The 18,461-nt window shown below is 35.5% G+C and overlaps 2 protein-coding genes across 3 annotated transcripts in view; both read left to right on the forward strand.

Moving 5' to 3' along the window:
- malt1 (MALT1 paracaspase) overlaps positions 1-2,069 on the forward strand; it is a 20,214-nt gene extending 18,145 nt beyond the window's left edge. Inside the window, exon 16 of one of the 2 annotated variants that reach the window (XM_015375369.1) lies at positions 632-2,069. In XM_015375369.1, the coding sequence (XP_015230855.1) occupies positions 632-1,117 (486 nt within the window). In that variant the 3' untranslated portion in view covers positions 1,118-2,069. The remainder of the gene's footprint in view (positions 1-631) is intronic. The other variant, XM_015375368.1, reaches the window with a different exon arrangement.
- Positions 2,070-3,874: 1,805 nt separating this feature from the next.
- On the forward strand, positions 3,875-18,177 carry emb (embigin). The gene is made up of 9 exons (XM_015375387.1): positions 3,875-4,044; positions 11,109-11,186; positions 11,278-11,461; positions 14,066-14,148; positions 14,278-14,414; positions 14,869-15,030; positions 16,601-16,718; positions 17,429-17,462; positions 17,541-18,177. Exons 1-9 carry the CDS (start codon positions 3,972-3,974, stop codon positions 17,599-17,601), a joined length of 930 nt encoding a protein of 309 aa, XP_015230873.1. The 5' UTR covers positions 3,875-3,971; the 3' UTR covers positions 17,602-18,177.
- Positions 18,178-18,461: the final 284 nt, after the last annotated feature.

The following is an 18,461-nucleotide window of genomic DNA, read 5'->3' on the forward strand; positions in this document are numbered from 1 at the left end:
CGTGGAGCTCCACGCAGAAAGACCCCGGGCCGGGAATCAAACCCAGAACCTTCTTGCTGCAAGGCAGCTTTGAATTAAGAACGCTTCCAGGAGGGGAAGTGAAACATCTTCAAACATCTTGGAAACCAAGTCCAGTGGATTGTTTTTTAAACTTTTACGGAATGACTATGACCTGGATGACTGGGAATCTTCATCAGCAATTTTAATAATTCATTGTCAGTTAAGAGAAAGGACTGATGGGAATTATTTGTGACTGTTTCAAACTTATCTTAATGATTTTATCTGTAACTTGTTTGGTAAAATAACAAAGCCATCCATGTCCTAAATACTGAGTTTCTGTGTGAAGGAAACTGAAGATCATGATGTCCATACCTTAATGCATGTGGAATGTCACTGAGCTTGGTTTGCATTACCGCTTTTTCCCCTCAACTAAAATTTAAGTTTTAATTATTTTTTAACTATTCAAAACAATCAACACTTTCAGAAACCCTAAATAACACTACCTTTATTTTTATTGATTTATTCACTTTATTGATCTCACAGTGCAGAAATGTACTCATTGCATAATCACAGTCAGTCTTAACTGATTCTGTTTGAACTAATGTTTCTCTGTTAAACCTTCCTGCTACAGGAGGAGCTGGTTTTCACCGTGTGTCTTCAGGGCACCTTTGCAGCCATGGAGGATGATCCTCCCATATGCTGGACCAAAAGCATCAACATCGGAAAGCCACTGATCGCCCGACTGGACCTCCACCAGGCCGTGCGACGGAACAGCTGCCTGCAGACCTGCATGATGCCCCACAGCCCGTCTCAGAGCCCCTGTCACAGCCCGGGCCCTGAGCGCCACCATCACCTCTACCAGGGGTTGCATCAGGACTACAACCGCCTCTCTGCGCAGAATTGCTATCTTGACATTAGCGAGCAAGCTCAGGGGGCCGTGGGAGGCTGCGGCTTCTCCTGCCACGGCCAACTTGGCCAATGTGGCTTTGAGCAATCCTACGAGTCTGATGGACTCCTGAGCTCTCCTGGTAAACTCAGCATCCCCATAGAGACGACGGAGGATATCAACGAGCTGCAAACAGTGTTCATTAACAGCCTGCACCTTCAGCCCCAGTGAAACACAGGCTTCAGTTTCTTTAGTTCTGCTGCTGTTTAAAGGACATTTTTATACCCTTTAATTTCTAAGCATTATTTGTTTTAGCAAGCCTTATTCTATGGAGGAACAGCTCTACCATGTTTAAAAATAAATACATAAATAAATGCTAACATATTTAAAAATACATTTTTATTTTTAAATATGGTGGAGCTGGTCTTCCATATTATTCAGACGTACCTAAGGGTTTTATTTTTAAATGTACTTTAGTAAAATGGCATGGCTTTCTCTGAGACTGAATTATCACATAAAAGCAATAAAATATGTATTTTTGCCTGTGTTTTGCTCAAAAGGATCAAATAATTATAAACATTTTTAAACAGGCTCTTACACCCTTCATAAGAAGGATCAACCACAAATGAGGAAGAAAAGCCCCACTTTTACAGATTTCCTTAATCAAGCATTACTGAAGGTTTTACATTTTCAATTGAAAGTTAAGTGGTTGGAAAATACACGCATCTGGGAGTAACAGCTGTCACCTTCTGATGACACTGCTGAGCCACAGACAATACATTGAATCTGCTCAGTGGTTACAGATCAAATTAAATAGGAAATCAAGGCTGCAGAGTCTGTTGAAGAGTAGAGAGACACATAAACCACATTGAGATATTGTTAGAGCAGTTCGGGCTTCTGTTACACCCAGTCTAAATGTGTTGGTATGAGTGAGTGTCATAAAGATATATATAAGTTAGGTCTTTTAAGCTAATTTTCTGAAATAAAGGACACTGACCATCAACTGGAAAATGACCAGATTGCAACCAGTTTAGTACCAGAACTGGTTTTAGGTTGGATCAGCCAAAGGGACAATCCACTCTGCTGCTTTAATAAAAAAAAAAACTATATTTTGATTTGCAAAATAATCTTTATTTCTAAACAGTCTAGGTGCTAGCAGTAAAAAAAAAAGTCAAACTCCCGGCTCTAGTATACTATTTTAATTAATTTTAGATAAAAAGAAAAAATACTCTGGTAATACAGTATATATAGGACCTAAAGAAGAAGCCATTTAAAAATTGCAATCCGAAATCCAATTTAAAATGTATTTTCGTATTACACATTTTAAATTAAATTATTAAAGAGGAATTGTAAACTGAATTTATTAATCCATTATTAAATGCTGGGATTTATAATTGTATTTTCAAATCCTATCTCTGAATTAAGTTTCCTAATCACACATTTAAAAAGATAATACCTTATTCCATTTTCTTTTTCAACTTCCATTTCAAATCCTTTTGAAATGTAATTTTCTTTTTGCTTGCTCTATTTACCTCTTCCCTGGACCTTCCCTGGTTTTATATACATCAAGTAACTTAAAAAATGTGCTTGTATCTTATTGCACACAAAATAAAACAATATATAGAATAAATTAAAAATAATATAAATAAAAAAATATATAGAAATGCTATGTAATAAATGTAAGCCTTTTTCCCCCTGAGGGAATACTAAGATAAAATCCATGAAAAATACATTTTGAGCAAACAAACCATTCTGAGAAAACAATTGCTGTATTGTTGTTCAGCTATGTATATATTTATTTCCATGAATTAATTAAGGATCTGCAATATGAATATAAGGAAAGCTCACACACTGAAGTATAAGCAAATGTTTATTTTTCTATATTTTGATACAGCCTACTTCACAATTTGTGGTGTGCTTGGTGAGGATGTGAAATGCTGAACAGAAATTGTTGCTATTGATACTAAAATCTCAGCCAGAACTTTTAACTATTAGCAATTTTTGTTAACTTTACAGTATTTCTAGTTCTGTTAGCATTTTTATGATCGGATTTCATTATTAAAATCACATTTTTCGAAGCCGTTTCCAGATTGAACCCCACTTCTTTAAATTAAAGGTATTTTATTTCTTGTTTCCCTTATTTCAAGCATGGTTAAGAAATAAGGACATCTGTGGATAACTAAATTTAGGGGAATTTAAAGTTTTAGGTTATTGAGTATTTATGCAGCATTTTTTATATCAAAGATGAACATTGGACATAGCTGGGCTTCAGTCTGGGCTTCAAGAGCCAGCCCAAACAAACTTAATTTATCTTTCCTTTCAGACCTAATTATTTTCACTACAACATCTAACGTACATCTTGATTTAATACAACTAAGTCAATGCAGTTTTCACTCAGGTGTCTAAAATACTCTGTAATTACTGTTTTATTGACCACCGACATAAAATACTGTGCTCTTGTGCTCTTTCCTTACATTAGACTCATTTACCTGTATTATGTGCAGAGGAATGTGTGGTTTTCATCAAAAAAGATAGACATACAAATGCAATATGTGGTTCAAATGAGTTTTCTTAATAATATACCACCAAATTATCTTCTTATAGCCTAAAATACTAATTTTCTTTATATAAACATGATTTATTTAGTTTTCTTTTATAATAGAGAACAGTTCCCTCTTCTTGTCCTGCTCACAAAGGGAGGTCGCTCATGTTACTTCTGCCTGCCAGATCCTCTCAGATAACACCACAGAGCACCTCACAGAAAAGGACTCCAGCAAAAAATAGCAACAGACTAATGTAACAGTTTTGTCCACATGCACATGCATTCCTACTGAATTGACCAAAGTCAGAATTGCCTTTTTTTGTTACAACCAATGCAGCAGGATATAACGCAGTGCAGCGCAGCATCAATGTAGCCTGTCTGACTGAATAATGGATGGAGTGTTCTCCCACAGAGGATGCAGGGTGATCTCACTGCTGCGTCACTGTTCAGTGGAAGGAGGAAGGGCGGGAGGAGAAGTGAGACGATGCAGCTAGCGCACAGACGGAAAGACCTTCTCACATAGAGGACAGAGGAACAGCAACCATGACAGCCTCATTGAAGCAGCTCCCCATCCAAATCCTCCTGATTATGGCATCCTGCAGACACATCAGCTCAAGTAAATTACATTTTGGTTTTAATCTCACTGTTTCTTATGGTTGTGATAAAACTCTGCTGCTCTTCTTCAGTTTGTCACTGAATGTTCCTGTAACCTTGGGAGGAAACTGTAGCTAAATTTTAATATAAATATGTTTAAGATTGACATCCTTTTTTTCCCCCTGTCTTAAAAAAACTGTTATTGTCATCTAAGAGAGGTTAAATACTACAGTAGGATGCCAAAACACTCAGCTAAAACCAAAATCAAATATTTATTTTCAACAAATGTAGACAATGTATACATTGAAACACTAAGAAGTAAGAAAAAGTACATATTTAAACTTTTACGATTTAAATGGTTAGATTTAGTTGGGTTATATGGTGCTGTGAAAAAGGAATCACCACTTTTTAAAATTTATTTACTTTTGCTTTTTTATCATCAAACTAAATATTACATTAGACAAAAATGGACTGAGGAAACAGAAAAATGCGACCTTTAAACGAAAGCTGATTTTTTTTCTACTGGCCATTTTTATTGGTCTTCTTTCAATATGTTTAAAGATATTTTTGCTATGGTCCGTCACCTATTCAGCAAACAGGTAATAGACTGCAATTCAGTGTTCAATTTTCAGATGTAAACATTTCCGAGTTGACTTTTTTACTCCTTAGGTGTTATTTTATGGGTGTCTTATGAGTGTTAATTGTATCCAATGTTAGAGTTATTTCCAATAGATGAGTGGATCAGTGGTAGATTTACTCTTCTGGTAGGAAATGGGCACCCCTCCCCCCAATTCTTTAGTTTTAGACCTGAATACTGTTTGATGATGGTGCCATTTTGTTCATCCTCTGCTGTGCTCTCAAAGCTTTGATTAAGTCCGTTGAAACTGATAAAGTGTTTTAAGGAGTTCTATTTATTAACACTGCTTCATTAAATTTTATCTGACTGCATCCATTTTGTTACATCTTTTGCTAGCACATTGCAAACACTTAAACTTGGATAAACTTCAATATTCATTGAAATTTATGATACAGTCTACCAAGGGATTGTTAAGACAGTCCTTCAATGTGAAGGCAGGCTTTGCGGACTGAAGGGGAGCACTTGACCAATACTTTAGTCCTGAAGTTGGACAAGGTTGAAGGAATGTTTGACTTTTATTTGTTTCATAAAGGTTTGTTCTTTATTTAACTTCAAAAACATGGCCGCACCTGAAAGAGTCTAATTTTTATGCACTTACATTTATTTATTCATCCATCCATTCGCAATGCATCATCTTGATTTGCAACAATTTTGATTGATTTAATTATATTTGTTCTATTCTCAAGTGTGCATATTTAGTTCATTTCTGTATTTTATCCTGTCAATTCTCGCTTTGGTTTGATCAAAACCAAATTTTTTTTCTGAGCTTTCCATGATCTATGGGATATTTCCCATGACCAAGTTGGCAGCCAGGGGTTTAGCACACCTGCACATGCACAAATTGGACTGCACCACCTACTGGAAATCCTGCAAATGAATAATAATAATAATAATAATAATTATTATTATTATTATAATAATAATAATAATAATAATACATTTTATTTGTATTGCACTTTACATTTCAACAAAATCTCAAAGTGCTACAAAATTCATAGTTAAAACAAAACCGTACAATAAAAACAGCATATAGTTAGAACGAGACATTACAATAAAATAACATACGTAGTAAAAACAAAACAATATCAGTTGAATATCAGCTGGTTCAGTCCCAAATGATGGCCTAATAAAAGCTGTCTCTGATATCACACAAGAACCAGCTCATTGTGGGTAAAAGCAAAGACCTTCCCAACATTAATGATTACATTGGTTACAGAACTTTTGAATGTTCCACTGAGCACTATTGGGGCCATAATCTGGAAGTGGAAAGAACATAATTTCACCATAAACTGACCACGACCAAGTGCTCCTTGCAAGATTTCTCACGGAGAAGTGAAAAGAACTACTAGAGTACTTGTCCAAGAACCAAAAACATCATACTAACAGTGAATTTGGAGGGGGGACATCATGGCGTGGGGCTGTTTTTCAGCATATGGCAAACGTCATATAATTGAAGGAGGATTGATTGGAAAATTGTACAGTGACATTCTTGATAAAAATCTGCTGCCATCTATAAGGATGATGAAGATGAAACGTGGTTGGACATTTCACCAAGACAACCACCCCAAGCACAGCCAAGGAAGCTCTCTATTGATTTCAGAGAAAGAAAATAAAGCTGCTGGAATATTCCAGGATATCACCTAACTTGAATCCAACAGAGGGTATATGGAAAGAACTAAAGATCAGAGTTCATAGAAGAGGCCCACAAAACCTTCAAGATTTGATGACTGTGTGGAAGAATGGGCCAAAATCACACCTGAGCAATGAATGCCATTAATTTCTCCTGACAGGAGGCATCTTCAAGCTGTCATTGCCAACAAAGGCTTTTATGTAAAGTATAAATACATTTCAGTAGATGTGTTCAATACTCATTCCCTCTGTCATTTTACATTATTACACATAACTTAATCTCTAGACATCCATGGTTTGTATGTGTGAATTGCATGGATTGTTACAGACATTTGGTGAAAATGGAATGTCAATAGCATCTCTAGGAATATATTCACTGAGAAAAATGGTGGTGTATTCAATACTTTTTTCACCCGCTATATGGAGGATTTCATTCTGACTTATCACTTCTTGTATTAATATGATACCGAAAGTTATGGCATCAGCTTCCAGCTTAGACTAATCAAAATAAATTATGTTTTAGTGTTTTATTTTTATCAACTACCAACATCCTATTCACTCCAGAGGGAAACGAGATTATTATCCATTACAGTAATTGGGATGCAGTCTCTCTGTAACTTGTGCATTTGCACAGTCAGCAATGGCCCTCCATTTGGCGTCTCTTCGATGCAGCCACTGTGTTTGACTTTTCAGTGAAACTACTATTTCTGTAAGATGAGTTTTTCTTCCTCACAGGAGAAGCACGCCACTCTCCCTTCTGCGCTAATTATTGTGATTGGTCTGTTACCTTGAACCCGCCCCTTTATACGTGCGTGTTTACAGATTCATGATCAGTTCAAACCGAAATGAGTCGGCGAGTTGATAGACAACGTTGTGGTACCGCCAATTGGGATCACCATTGTTGTGGATTGGTTAAACTGGATAGGCTGGAAGTAATACTGCTAGGTTGAGCTTCATGGTATGGACCTCAGTTATGTGTTGTTTGAGCGCTCAGTTGGGTAGTTTACATTGTTGCCTGGTTTAATTCTGTTTCTTTTACCTCTTTTATGAGCTCAGTGTTGTTTTTTTAATGTAACTTCTTCAGGGTTGAAATAAAAAAGATGCTTTTCTAATAAAACCTGTGACTCCTCATGCCTTCTGACTCAGCCCCTTACACTGAGATTCACTAAAAATACCCTAACACTTAATACAAATCTGTGGTAATTAAATTGTCAAAGCTTTTGTATTTGGTTTTGTTCTGCAATGGATGTTCCATATGAAGGTTTAAAAGCAATAGAATTAAATAACTGACATAAATCAATCTGGAAGGCCAATACCTTTTTATCCATTTATAACTGGCAGTATGCAGTGTTATAAGGTTTATCATCAAAGTTTTAGTTTTGGAAGGTCTGTCCATTGTACCACTTACAATATTTGAACCACAGCTGGAATTATTGAAATTTAAAAATGGATTGAATCTGCTATATTTTTCTTTATCTTAATTAACTCATATCATAAAGTATGTTTTTATGAGTAAAAAAAGTAAGAATTTCAAAGTGTTGAACCAATGCAGTTGAGTCATCAATGACCACCATTTTGTGGTTCAAAAACTGATAAGCGTGAGAGATTCTAATCTAAAGCCCACCTGCAAGTCCACCCTAACATAACTAAAGATGAATAAATAAAGGTTTTGGATTGGCCAAGTCTGAGAATAGACCTAAATCTGATAGAGATAATGGGATGCAACCCATAGTGGCTGCTCATTCTCATCCAAACTACTCCACAGTGTAGCTCTGGGTTGTGTTTTGCTCTACTGAATTAAATCATCCTTTTAAAACTGCCTTCCGTATTTACTCAGGTTTTTTTTTGTCTAACAATAAAATTAGTTTGAATACTGGAAACCCTAAAGCATGACAAAACTGCAAAAAAAACAATAAAAAATCTCTCCAATTTCTTATCCATGCTAAAGTGCATGTTCACACCGACAGCTTCCTAGATAACAAATGTTTGATAAAATGATTGATTTAAATGTCTAATTTGATAAAAGTCTCAAGGCTGGATACACCATGGACAGGTTGCTAGTAACTCACAACCTTCCTTCAGCAAATCAAGTAGTTACAGAGTTGTTATTTTTGACCTTGCTACACTAGAATAAAGCTTTAGGTCAGGTGTTACTGAAAAATCCTTGCTTTTGTGCATTTGCAACAGAAAATGTGTCAATGTCCCGAAATGTTGAGGCCTTATACTATACATAAAGACTATAAATTTGACCTAATTTGTTGGCCCATGGGGAGGAGATTTAATAACCAGAAATATACGCCCACCTGTGGCTCAACCTGCAGTGATGTTGAAAATAATGTTTTACTTGTTACATAAATCTCTCCGCTTGCACCAGTAAAATGTTTGGACTTCGAGGTCAACATGTGGTTTCCTGACACCGAGTCTCTACAGTTACGGAAGATTAAATAAAAGAACATTTCAATTCTATGAATTTACATATAAGAAAATAAAATGAACAAAAATTGTTTATTTTGCTAAAGATAAAGAAAATTCTTAAATTGTTTTCATAACTTTTTTCATTCTTTGAACAGAAATTCATCTGGAATGGAAAAGCCAGATGTGGAAAACTAAGTACAAATGATCTAAACCTTACAGTTAAGAAATTATAAGAGGGAACCCTTTGCTAATCCTTCAAGAAGAAAACACTGTAGGATATTTGAAGTCAGTTTAGCAAAGTCAGATTGGATTAATCCACAAGAGCACCAACATGAGGATATTTCCATGATTTTGGCTTCTTGGCTTTGCCACCCTTGCAGGCTATAAACCCAAACCCCTGTCGCTTGGTTGAAACAGAGTAAATGTACAACAATGAGTTTAAACACAGCAGCAGATATATGACAAATTAAAGATAAATTAATGGTGAAGTCTCAATTCAGAACACAGCTTAAATAAATGTATCAGGATGAGAACAATGCAGAAAAGTGACAGCAATGCTAAATGCTGTAAATGAATTGTTTTTTTGTTAGAAAAGGATCAAAATGCAGATATAGTAGCAACTGTTATTTAGCAAAAAAGCTTAGTGTACAGGTAGTGAGGATTTAACCTGAACAGGAGCATGAGACTGCTAAATGGAAGAATCCAGTAGTGAACAGTGAGACAGGGGTGGATGATGACAAAGGAACCAGATGGGCTGATAAGAGGTAATTTAGAGCAGCTGTTGCAGAATGACAGCAGGGGAGCTCAGGATGGTGTAAAAATGAATGGAACTAAAGTGAAACACAAGGGAAACAACTGGGAAGAAAATAAAAAAATGACCAGTGTTAAAAAGAAAAAAAAAAAAAACTTACAAAAAGGGGCAAAACCAAAGCAGAATCAACGGAATGAACTAACCAACATTAAAATACCTTAAGTAAAGTCAATAAAAATAAGAAATGGTGCAAACAGACACACACAAAAAAAATCTATATTCCAGCACCTATGGAAAATAACACTGAAGTACAATTATGATGAGTTTTCCCATACACTTCGTTAACAATGGCAGAAATTACCAGTACAATTTAATTTAAAAAAATGATATATATATTATTATTTGGAAGGTGCTACCAAGCAAATTATAGAGAGGACACCTTTGTTTTTCAGCTTCAAGATAGTAACATGTTGCACCAACTCAGAACAGAAGGACCCAGAATTCAGACAAAACAGACAGTAGAATAACTTAAAAATCATTTATTTAGACAAGCAGGCTGTGGGTCCACGGTATCAGCGGCTAGGGCATCTATAGCAAGAACATCTATAAGAGAGAAACACACGTTACTGACCACAATAATCTGACAGAGGATGATTATGAGTGCATGAGACACTAACCTGGTTTGAAAGTTCAGTCCGTGTCAAAAGAAGGAGGACGATTCCATCGGACGCTGCTATAGAGTTCCAGACGCTGAAGCCTAGAAGACTGCCGAGCTGAAAGGAGGAAGTCAGGATAATCCACAGGGCAAAGTCAAGAGGCAGATCCAGGTTCAGTCCACAGAAGAATCCATCAGGAGTCCGAAGACAGGCCAGACAAATTGATCATACAGGGGAAGGCAGGCTTAAAGGTCCAAATACAGAAACACATCAGGAAATCAGAACACTATAAAAACTCTAGTGAACTCTCAACAGCAAAGGCTTAAGAATAATCTGGCACTGATGGCTCGGACCAAGGAGTTTAAGTTGAAGTAGGAGCAGGTGGATCAGATGAGCAGTGGAGAGAAACAGGGCAACGTTAGACAGGTTAATGAAATGGGCAATCAAGCCAGCCATCAGCGCCAAAATCATGATAGAACCGCCACTAAGGGCGGATTCCAGATTCCCTCCTGGGCTCTAAGAACCAAAAAAGAAAAACAAACCAAAACACAAATAAGCCAAACAGGGAATATGGAGGGGGATAGAAAGGAGGGAACAATCCCAAAAGAAAAAGCCTTTAAACAGGGGAAAACTCAACAGGGTGGTCCGCTTTGCCACCTAAAGGGAAGGGAAATAGAGCTCCCCTATCCCCATAAAATGTGGCTCAGCTATTAGGAATATCATGCATTTCCTGCCTGTGTACTTTGCTAATAAAGGCCACTCTACTTTAGACATACAGCATGTGGAAAAGCAGACTGCTTCCACTGATCCTGTAATGACCCCAGGTTTTCTAGAAGTCAGCATATTAGATAAAGGGATCTTGAACCTATTTACAACAGAAACATATAAATAAACACACCTAATTAAAGCAACCATTTTCCTTCAGTCAGGTTTTATGTCACTGAATATAGTTGAAGCTGATTGACGTAGTTCTATAACCTGATTGATTCTACCAACAGAAACTGTAGGTCCAACAACACCGCCACTGGTTCCCATCAACCCCCTGCAAATGGACACCAGGAGCGTTGTCCTCAAAGGTTAACATCTCATAATGATTTTAATTATCTTTTAATGATAATCACTATATTTTATATTCCAATCATATATTTCCCCCTTGGTGCCACTTAGGTGAGAATAAAGCTGAGAGAGTTGAACTGCAGAATCCTGTCAATCTGTCTCTGGAGTGTATCTGGACTGGAAACCAGAAGAAACAGCTCAACATCACCGGTTACTGGAGGAAAGATGGGGTGGAAATTCAGGACAGCCGAGTCACAGTGAACCTGGAGAACCAGCAGTACAAACTCAAGCAAACGTAAGCTGCATAGAGCATCCATAGAGCAAGCTACATCACTTTATTGTTCCATCAATACACTATTATATGAGTCATTTGTCAACACTATTATATCACATATTTTTGATAATATGGTCATCACGGTGCAACTAAAAACACCCAAGATTCTTACAATATACAGATCAGACTGTAGACTACAAGAATGAAAATGATCTTTTTTGATAAAAAAAAAAACGTTTAAAGTTAAAACTGAGTTTCAAAGTAATGCATACTTACCTAAAAACATTATAAAGTTGATAATAGTACAGATCAGTGACAGAGAAAATGTCTCATCAATCAAAATGGATTTAATTCTGTGTCATGATTTAGCCTCAGGGATATTTTTATTTATTTAATATTTTTAATGTTCAATAAGTACAAAAGTACTGTGTGGACAGTGTGGATAAAAGATTGAGATAAAAGAACAGAGTATCTCTGTAAATGGTGCACAATTATGGAACAACCTCAACAAGGAAATTAAAGAATCAAGGTAACTTAAAATATTTAAAAAATTGTATTATGTGTTCTTAGTAACTATGGAATGATTTAATGGTTTGTGACAATGTTTAACATTAAATATATTTAAGTTAAATGAAGTTACCACACTTCATTTGAATTATGATAAATTATGTTTTTATTTTTCTTTTGCAAAAAGAGGAAGAAAAAATAAAACTTATTCTTCACTCTGTTTCTCTTCATTCAAACTGTGCTGGAATGTACTTTTTTCTGCTTTTCTTTTAAATTAATAAAATTAAAAAGTTCAGTAAACACAAATAAAACCAGTGTTTTTTGTGATTGGGATTTGAATTTATTGTTAACCACAGCATAATCTATTTAATATCTTCCTTCTTTTATCTTTAGCAAAATAAACAACAATGCAAAAATACTGCACTATTTCTAATCTATAATTACTTTAATTAACAGAGAATAAAAGTCAAATTATTATCCCAACTGATAAAAAGAGATGTGTTTTTGAAAGTGTAATTTTCTGGTCTATCTCAGCCTAAAACATAGCTTTTGTTACCCAGTGCTAAAACATACCTTTAACCTATGAGATTAGGGAAAAAAGGTAGCAAGATCCGAACAGTCACCTGCTTTCATCATCAGAATTAACCAAAAAGAATAAAGAACAGGGTGCCTTACTTTGGTCTGAATCCAGCTTCACATCTGTTGTATTCACACCTGCTCATTTTGTGTGGTTTTAAGCCACTGTTGTAATCTCAGCTCAAACCGTACCTTAAAGAGGCCAGGAAGTTTATCAGAAGCAAGATTTATTATGTAAGGGGTCCCTAACCTTGAAATTGGAACCAAGGAATTTTGCTTAAAGGAAGTGACTGACACTAAGTAGTAGGATTGAGTATTTGCATGGGGGTTGCAATACGATATGTGTCACGATACCTGGGTCGCTATGCTATATTATCATGATATTACTATATCATTATATATTGCGATATTTTTCCCTACTATCAAAATTAAATATATAGATAAAAAAGCAAGTGCTGTATAAGTTCATCAGAAGATATTGAGGATGTAGTTATTTTGGTATCCATTGTGCATCCACTGGGCAGCCTCAACTACAGATATGGCTCTGCACCGCACAGTAAAAGGGCTAGGGCTATCTGCCAGAGTGGTAGTGCAGAGATTTCCCTCATTGTTCTAGGTAAAAATTTGTAGTTTTTTAAAAATCGATACAAGGAACTGAAAGGTCAATATTATATCGGGCATCCGAAAATCACAATATATCACCAAAACTATTTTTTTCCACACCCCTACTAAGCAGGTGTGGAGAAAATTAATTTTAAAGAAAATTCACAGAAAAAACACACACACAAGGAAAACCATTTACTGCAATTAAATATAACAAGTTGATCCTGCAGTCGATTTTAAATCAGAATACCTTTAAAAAAAGAAGTAATTTCATATTTTGATTTGAAATGGATAAGATATATCTGCACAGAGACCTAATGGTAGAGAGATTCTGATGAGTCATTATAAAAACTTCACCACTTTAACTGCTGTAATATCTGAACCCATACAGGTTTGAGCAAAGACAAAACTTTTCAGAAATGACCCTAAATGACTGCAGCACATGGACTTCTCCTTTTGAAGATGTATAGATGGAGCAACTCATAGCATTTCTGAAAAGGAAACTGTAGAAAGCATTGCCCTAACATATTTTTGACCTTTACACAGTAAATGATTTGGTTCATACAATATAAATGTCATATTTTATTAATGTGAAATGTAATAATGTGACTTTATTTTGTAAAAATGTCAAAAATATATGGTTAAAACAATACAGTTCATATATTATAATTTGATATAGGTCCATTTCCTTTTTGATGGCAGCTCTGCTTTTGATTACTTGATCAATGGTCAACCCTATTGTTACCTTTTTGATCTCATCATATGGGGTCCAGTATAGACTTAGTTTATTCTTTTTGCTATTATCTCCACATTAAAGTTTTAAGAAATGTCTTAGAATATCATCACTTCAAATCAGTCATATTTTGGAGAAAATTATGAAATGAGATCAGCGTTTATTTTGCTTTTTTGTTGTCTCATCCATCTCTCTCTATCTTTCAGGTTCAGCATTGTAAATCAGGAAAGCCTTGGAAATTACACGTGTGTGTTTGGAAATGAAGCAGAGCTAGAGTTTATTCTCTCAGGTACAGATTCCTCCTGCTTGATGCACATTAAACATGCCGCCTGCACCTGCTCAGAGCTCTGCTCCAATCAGATTGCTGCTGCAGGTTTGCAGATATGAATGACAGCACTGTCTCTGGTCTGTCTCACAGCTCCTCAGGTCGGAGAAAAGAGAGATAAGCCGGTTGTCTCCTATGTGGGTGACTTTGTGGTGCTGACATGTAAGATGGAGGAAACCAAACCTAAACCAAACACTTGGAACTGGTATAAGAACAACGGGACTCATAAGGTGAGGAAGGCCTCACAGGTTAGTGGTAATGCTTTAAGGGAAAAAACTGGAAAATGTAAGGTTTTACTCTGCTTTAAAGTCAACTTTCCTCTATAGCTGAGTAGAGTTTAGACAAACAGTTTCAGTTTTTCTCAAATGTTTTTCCCAGTAAGATTTGATATTTCTCACAGCAATAACCTATTATTTCTATACTGTCTTCTTAAACAATTAACCCTTTTACTGTCTATTTATATAGGACCAAATAGCCCATTATGTTACTGTAACTGGTAAGACTTGATACCAGCAAGCATTAAACGACTGATGAATATTAAAGATATTGTTTTTGTTTTTCCTGTTGAAAATACATGTTTAGTTTAAGGGATTTTAATCTTATATAAGTTGTTTTTAATGACACTGACCTGAATTCAAAGATAAAAAACTGCTATAACTAATGTTGTGTGCTTTTGTCCTGCAGGAGGAGATATCTGAGGCCACAGAGCCTCACCGCTACCTCATCAGCAATGACAACTGGAAGACCAAGCTGAAGGTGAAGAATGTGAGCGAAGCCGACTCCGGCCTGTACTACTGCGGCGCCGTGTATAACATCAGCACCAGCATGAGCAGCGTGGAGCTGAAGGTCAGCATCAGAAACACTGAGCTGTATTTGATGGAGTTACTTTGTTTAAAAAAAAAAAAAGTTTTCATTGTTTTTCAACCACTTCACCTTTCAGCAAAGTAATCTTGCTGCTTATTACATTGGTAAGAGTTTGAGCACAAATGACTGCAGAAATTCTACATAAACTTGAATAATAATAATAAAAAAACAGGTAGAAAACATGTCTATAGACATTTTTTTCCCTGTATCACTGCATTTCAAATTCATCATTTTTTTTCACATCTCCAGAAATGTCCGTCGCAGCAGAGAATTTCGATACCGATTGAAAACTGCATAATCTGCACTAAACTGGACCTTAACAAACAGTAAACTTAAGTATTAAGAGAAAATACATTTAGACTTCTTCTGATAACAGGAAATTGTAAAATTTTACAAATATATATATATATATATATATATATATATATATATATATATATATGTGTGTATTTTGATAAGATAATCTCACAATTTTCTTATTTTCTGATTATCTGACAGGTTCTTAGTCCTTAGGAAAAATGTTGTCAGTTCTCAGGTGTTAGGAAATGTTGGAGCTCTTTTTTTTAAACATGCTGGCATGTTTGGTCCAGAGCAAAGTATCCTACGTGATCCTCCATTCCCCATAAGTTATTGCGGGCCAACATTAATTGGTCAGCTCAGAGAGAAATGGACGACGATTTCAAAATTTGTAGTTAGAAAATCTATATATTTTGTTTTATAAGACCCCAAATAAATACTGAAGTTGTTTTTAGACGAGAATGTCACTTTGTTAAACTCAAAAATTTGCTTAATTGGTACAAATTTCACTAAATTAACAAAAAAACTCCAATGTTTTCTGAAAGCTGAGAACAGAAAACCTTTTTCCTGACAACTTTTTTTCCCCAAGAACTGCTAACATTTTTCCTAATACCGGTACCTCAGAACTGACAACAAAATAAAATTTAAAAAACGAAATAACCCAATAATGACCCAATTTCTGGGCTGATTTAAGCATATATTTTAGATAACTGTTAAAATTGAACAATATTTTTAATTGACAAATGTTTTTTCCTGTTATTTCGACAAGCCTGAAATTAATTTGTTAAATGTTTTTTTGAATAAAATTAGTGTTTAGTTATAAAAATTATTTCATGGTACCGTCCATGATTGCAAATTGTCCACCCCCCACCCACAAACTTTTTCAAATTCATATATCTGTTATGCTCATTTTAATTAAGAAAACCATGACAAATTGTCCTAGTATTATTTCAAGCAAGTTGGCTTCGGTATGGGTCTGGTTTCCAAACCTTCCCACCTTATAAAAAAAATAAGAGCATCTAAGACTCCAATATTCTAATTCGGGAATATTGCTAATAAAATAAATGATAACAAATATAAGCAATTGGTGGAAATTATGTCACATTGATCCCAGCTTGTAGTTATGATTTAATGTTTTAACTTCCACTTTAATTTCAGATTCCATATTATCTGAAGCATCTTTGAAATAACTGTGGAAAATGTAGTATAGCAAAGACTCTAAAACACATAATCCCATGATGCTTTTCTACTGAAGGTAATCACTATCATGGAACCATTGAAGCCGTTCCTAAGCATCTTGGTTGAAGTTGTCATCCTGGTCGCTGCAATTCTCATCTATGAGAGGAGTCATGCTAAGAAAAAGGAAACAGAAGGTATGTAAGTGTGTTCCTCTTTACTCTTTTTCCAATGCATCTGTAAAGGGTTGGCTGGCATTTGATTGCTTAAACGTATATCCACAGATGGAAATACAAGTTAGTAAATCATGCAGTCTACCAATACTTTGAGTTCTGCTTTGGTTAGATGGGATCACATCTAAACACTTGAATGACGTTTGCTTTGGATGGAACAAGGAAGAATGTGTTGAAAATCACCTCATGCCCACTGTAATATACAGAGGATGATCTGTGATGCTGTGGGATTGAATCTCTTTCCAAGAACATTTAGACTCTGCCCACATTAATGGCATCAAAGACTCTTATACCAAGATATTCCAGATAAAAACCAGATGTGCTCTCCAAAAATGCTAATACTTCAGAAAAGTTTCTCAAGACAACAAGGCTTCAAAAAACAAACGGGCAATGACGAATTTGAAAAAATAAATACAGCAACTTTTTTTTTTACCTGCACTAAATTAAAATACTCAAATTTAAAAGAGGATTTACTAAACCTTTTTGTGTGACAATAAGTGACACAAATACGGTAATATAGATGTACCTTGATGCTTTTTACACATCTTTACATTAAACATTTTTTAATGTTCATTTTGTTAAGTATTTATCCATTTAATGGACGTATTTAATCATCAGTAACATTTATCTACTGGCTGTTTTATGGGGAATAATTTAAAACAATTTTCTTGCAGCTAATGGCCCTAATTCTGATCCAAAGAACACACAGTGAGTTCCATAAAATATTCTTCACATATTTGTTTTTTTTTTATGTCTTTTTTAATAATAATTATTGTCTTGCCTCAGATCCCAGGGTGAAGATAATGCAGCAGAGGAAAATGCTTCAGTAAGACAGCGCAAAGCCTGAAGGACATCTGCAGAAATCATCTATAACATCCTGCATCTATCAGATGTTTCTTTTATTTTTTTTGATGTGAGCAATATATAAACAGCTATTTTTACACCAGCTAAGTGCAATGGCCACCTTTTAATCAAGTTTCCTTTGCATTACACACACTCACAAGCTTCCTGTTTTTTTAATGACTCACCCACCTTCTTTTTTTATTTTCCCATTGCCACGGAAGGACTGAAGCATTTTGGATTCTCACTGTCAGTTTGTTGAGCTTGAGGTTTCTTTCACAGGTTTCCTCTTGCAGCGTCTGCTGTGAACGGAAATGTTTTTTTTTCACCTCACCCCACCTCTGAAGCTGCTTTACTGTGGTTTGTGAGCGGTGCCTTAACACTGTCAAAAAGCAACAGAATAACTGTTCTCTGCAGCAGCAGGGAATTTATTTCCCTCACCTTAAACATAGGTGTGTCCAACAAGTTTATTAACATGAGCTGCCAAGGTAGTGTCCATATCCAGATACTTGTGCGTCTTTGTCGTGTTGATGTTTTGGAAAATGTATTCATTCCTCATTGTATATGCAAGCAATAAATTTAAAGCTACACAAAACTTTGGTCCAGGTTTTGACTTTTTTTTTTTTGCCATTTCACCTAAAGTTTGGATTTAGCAGAGTATGAATGTTCACTGTCTGGTGGAGAGGAGCTTAAGTATCTCAAAAAAATTAAAATGTTTTCTTATACCCTTTGCAAAAGAAAAAAAAATACCGTATTTTAAATAAAGTGGCCTGAGCTAGAAGATGCTGACAACCTTGAACTGAGCTGCAGCACTAAGGCTAAAAGCAAAAAGCACTTTAACAAGACAGGCTGAAAATAGAAGTCAGA

This window comes from Cyprinodon variegatus, unplaced genomic scaffold (genome assembly GCF_000732505.1).
Source record: "Cyprinodon variegatus isolate N-32 unplaced genomic scaffold, C_variegatus-1.0 Scaffold118, whole genome shotgun sequence".
NCBI lineage: Eukaryota > Metazoa > Chordata > Actinopteri > Cyprinodontiformes > Cyprinodontidae > Cyprinodon > Cyprinodon variegatus.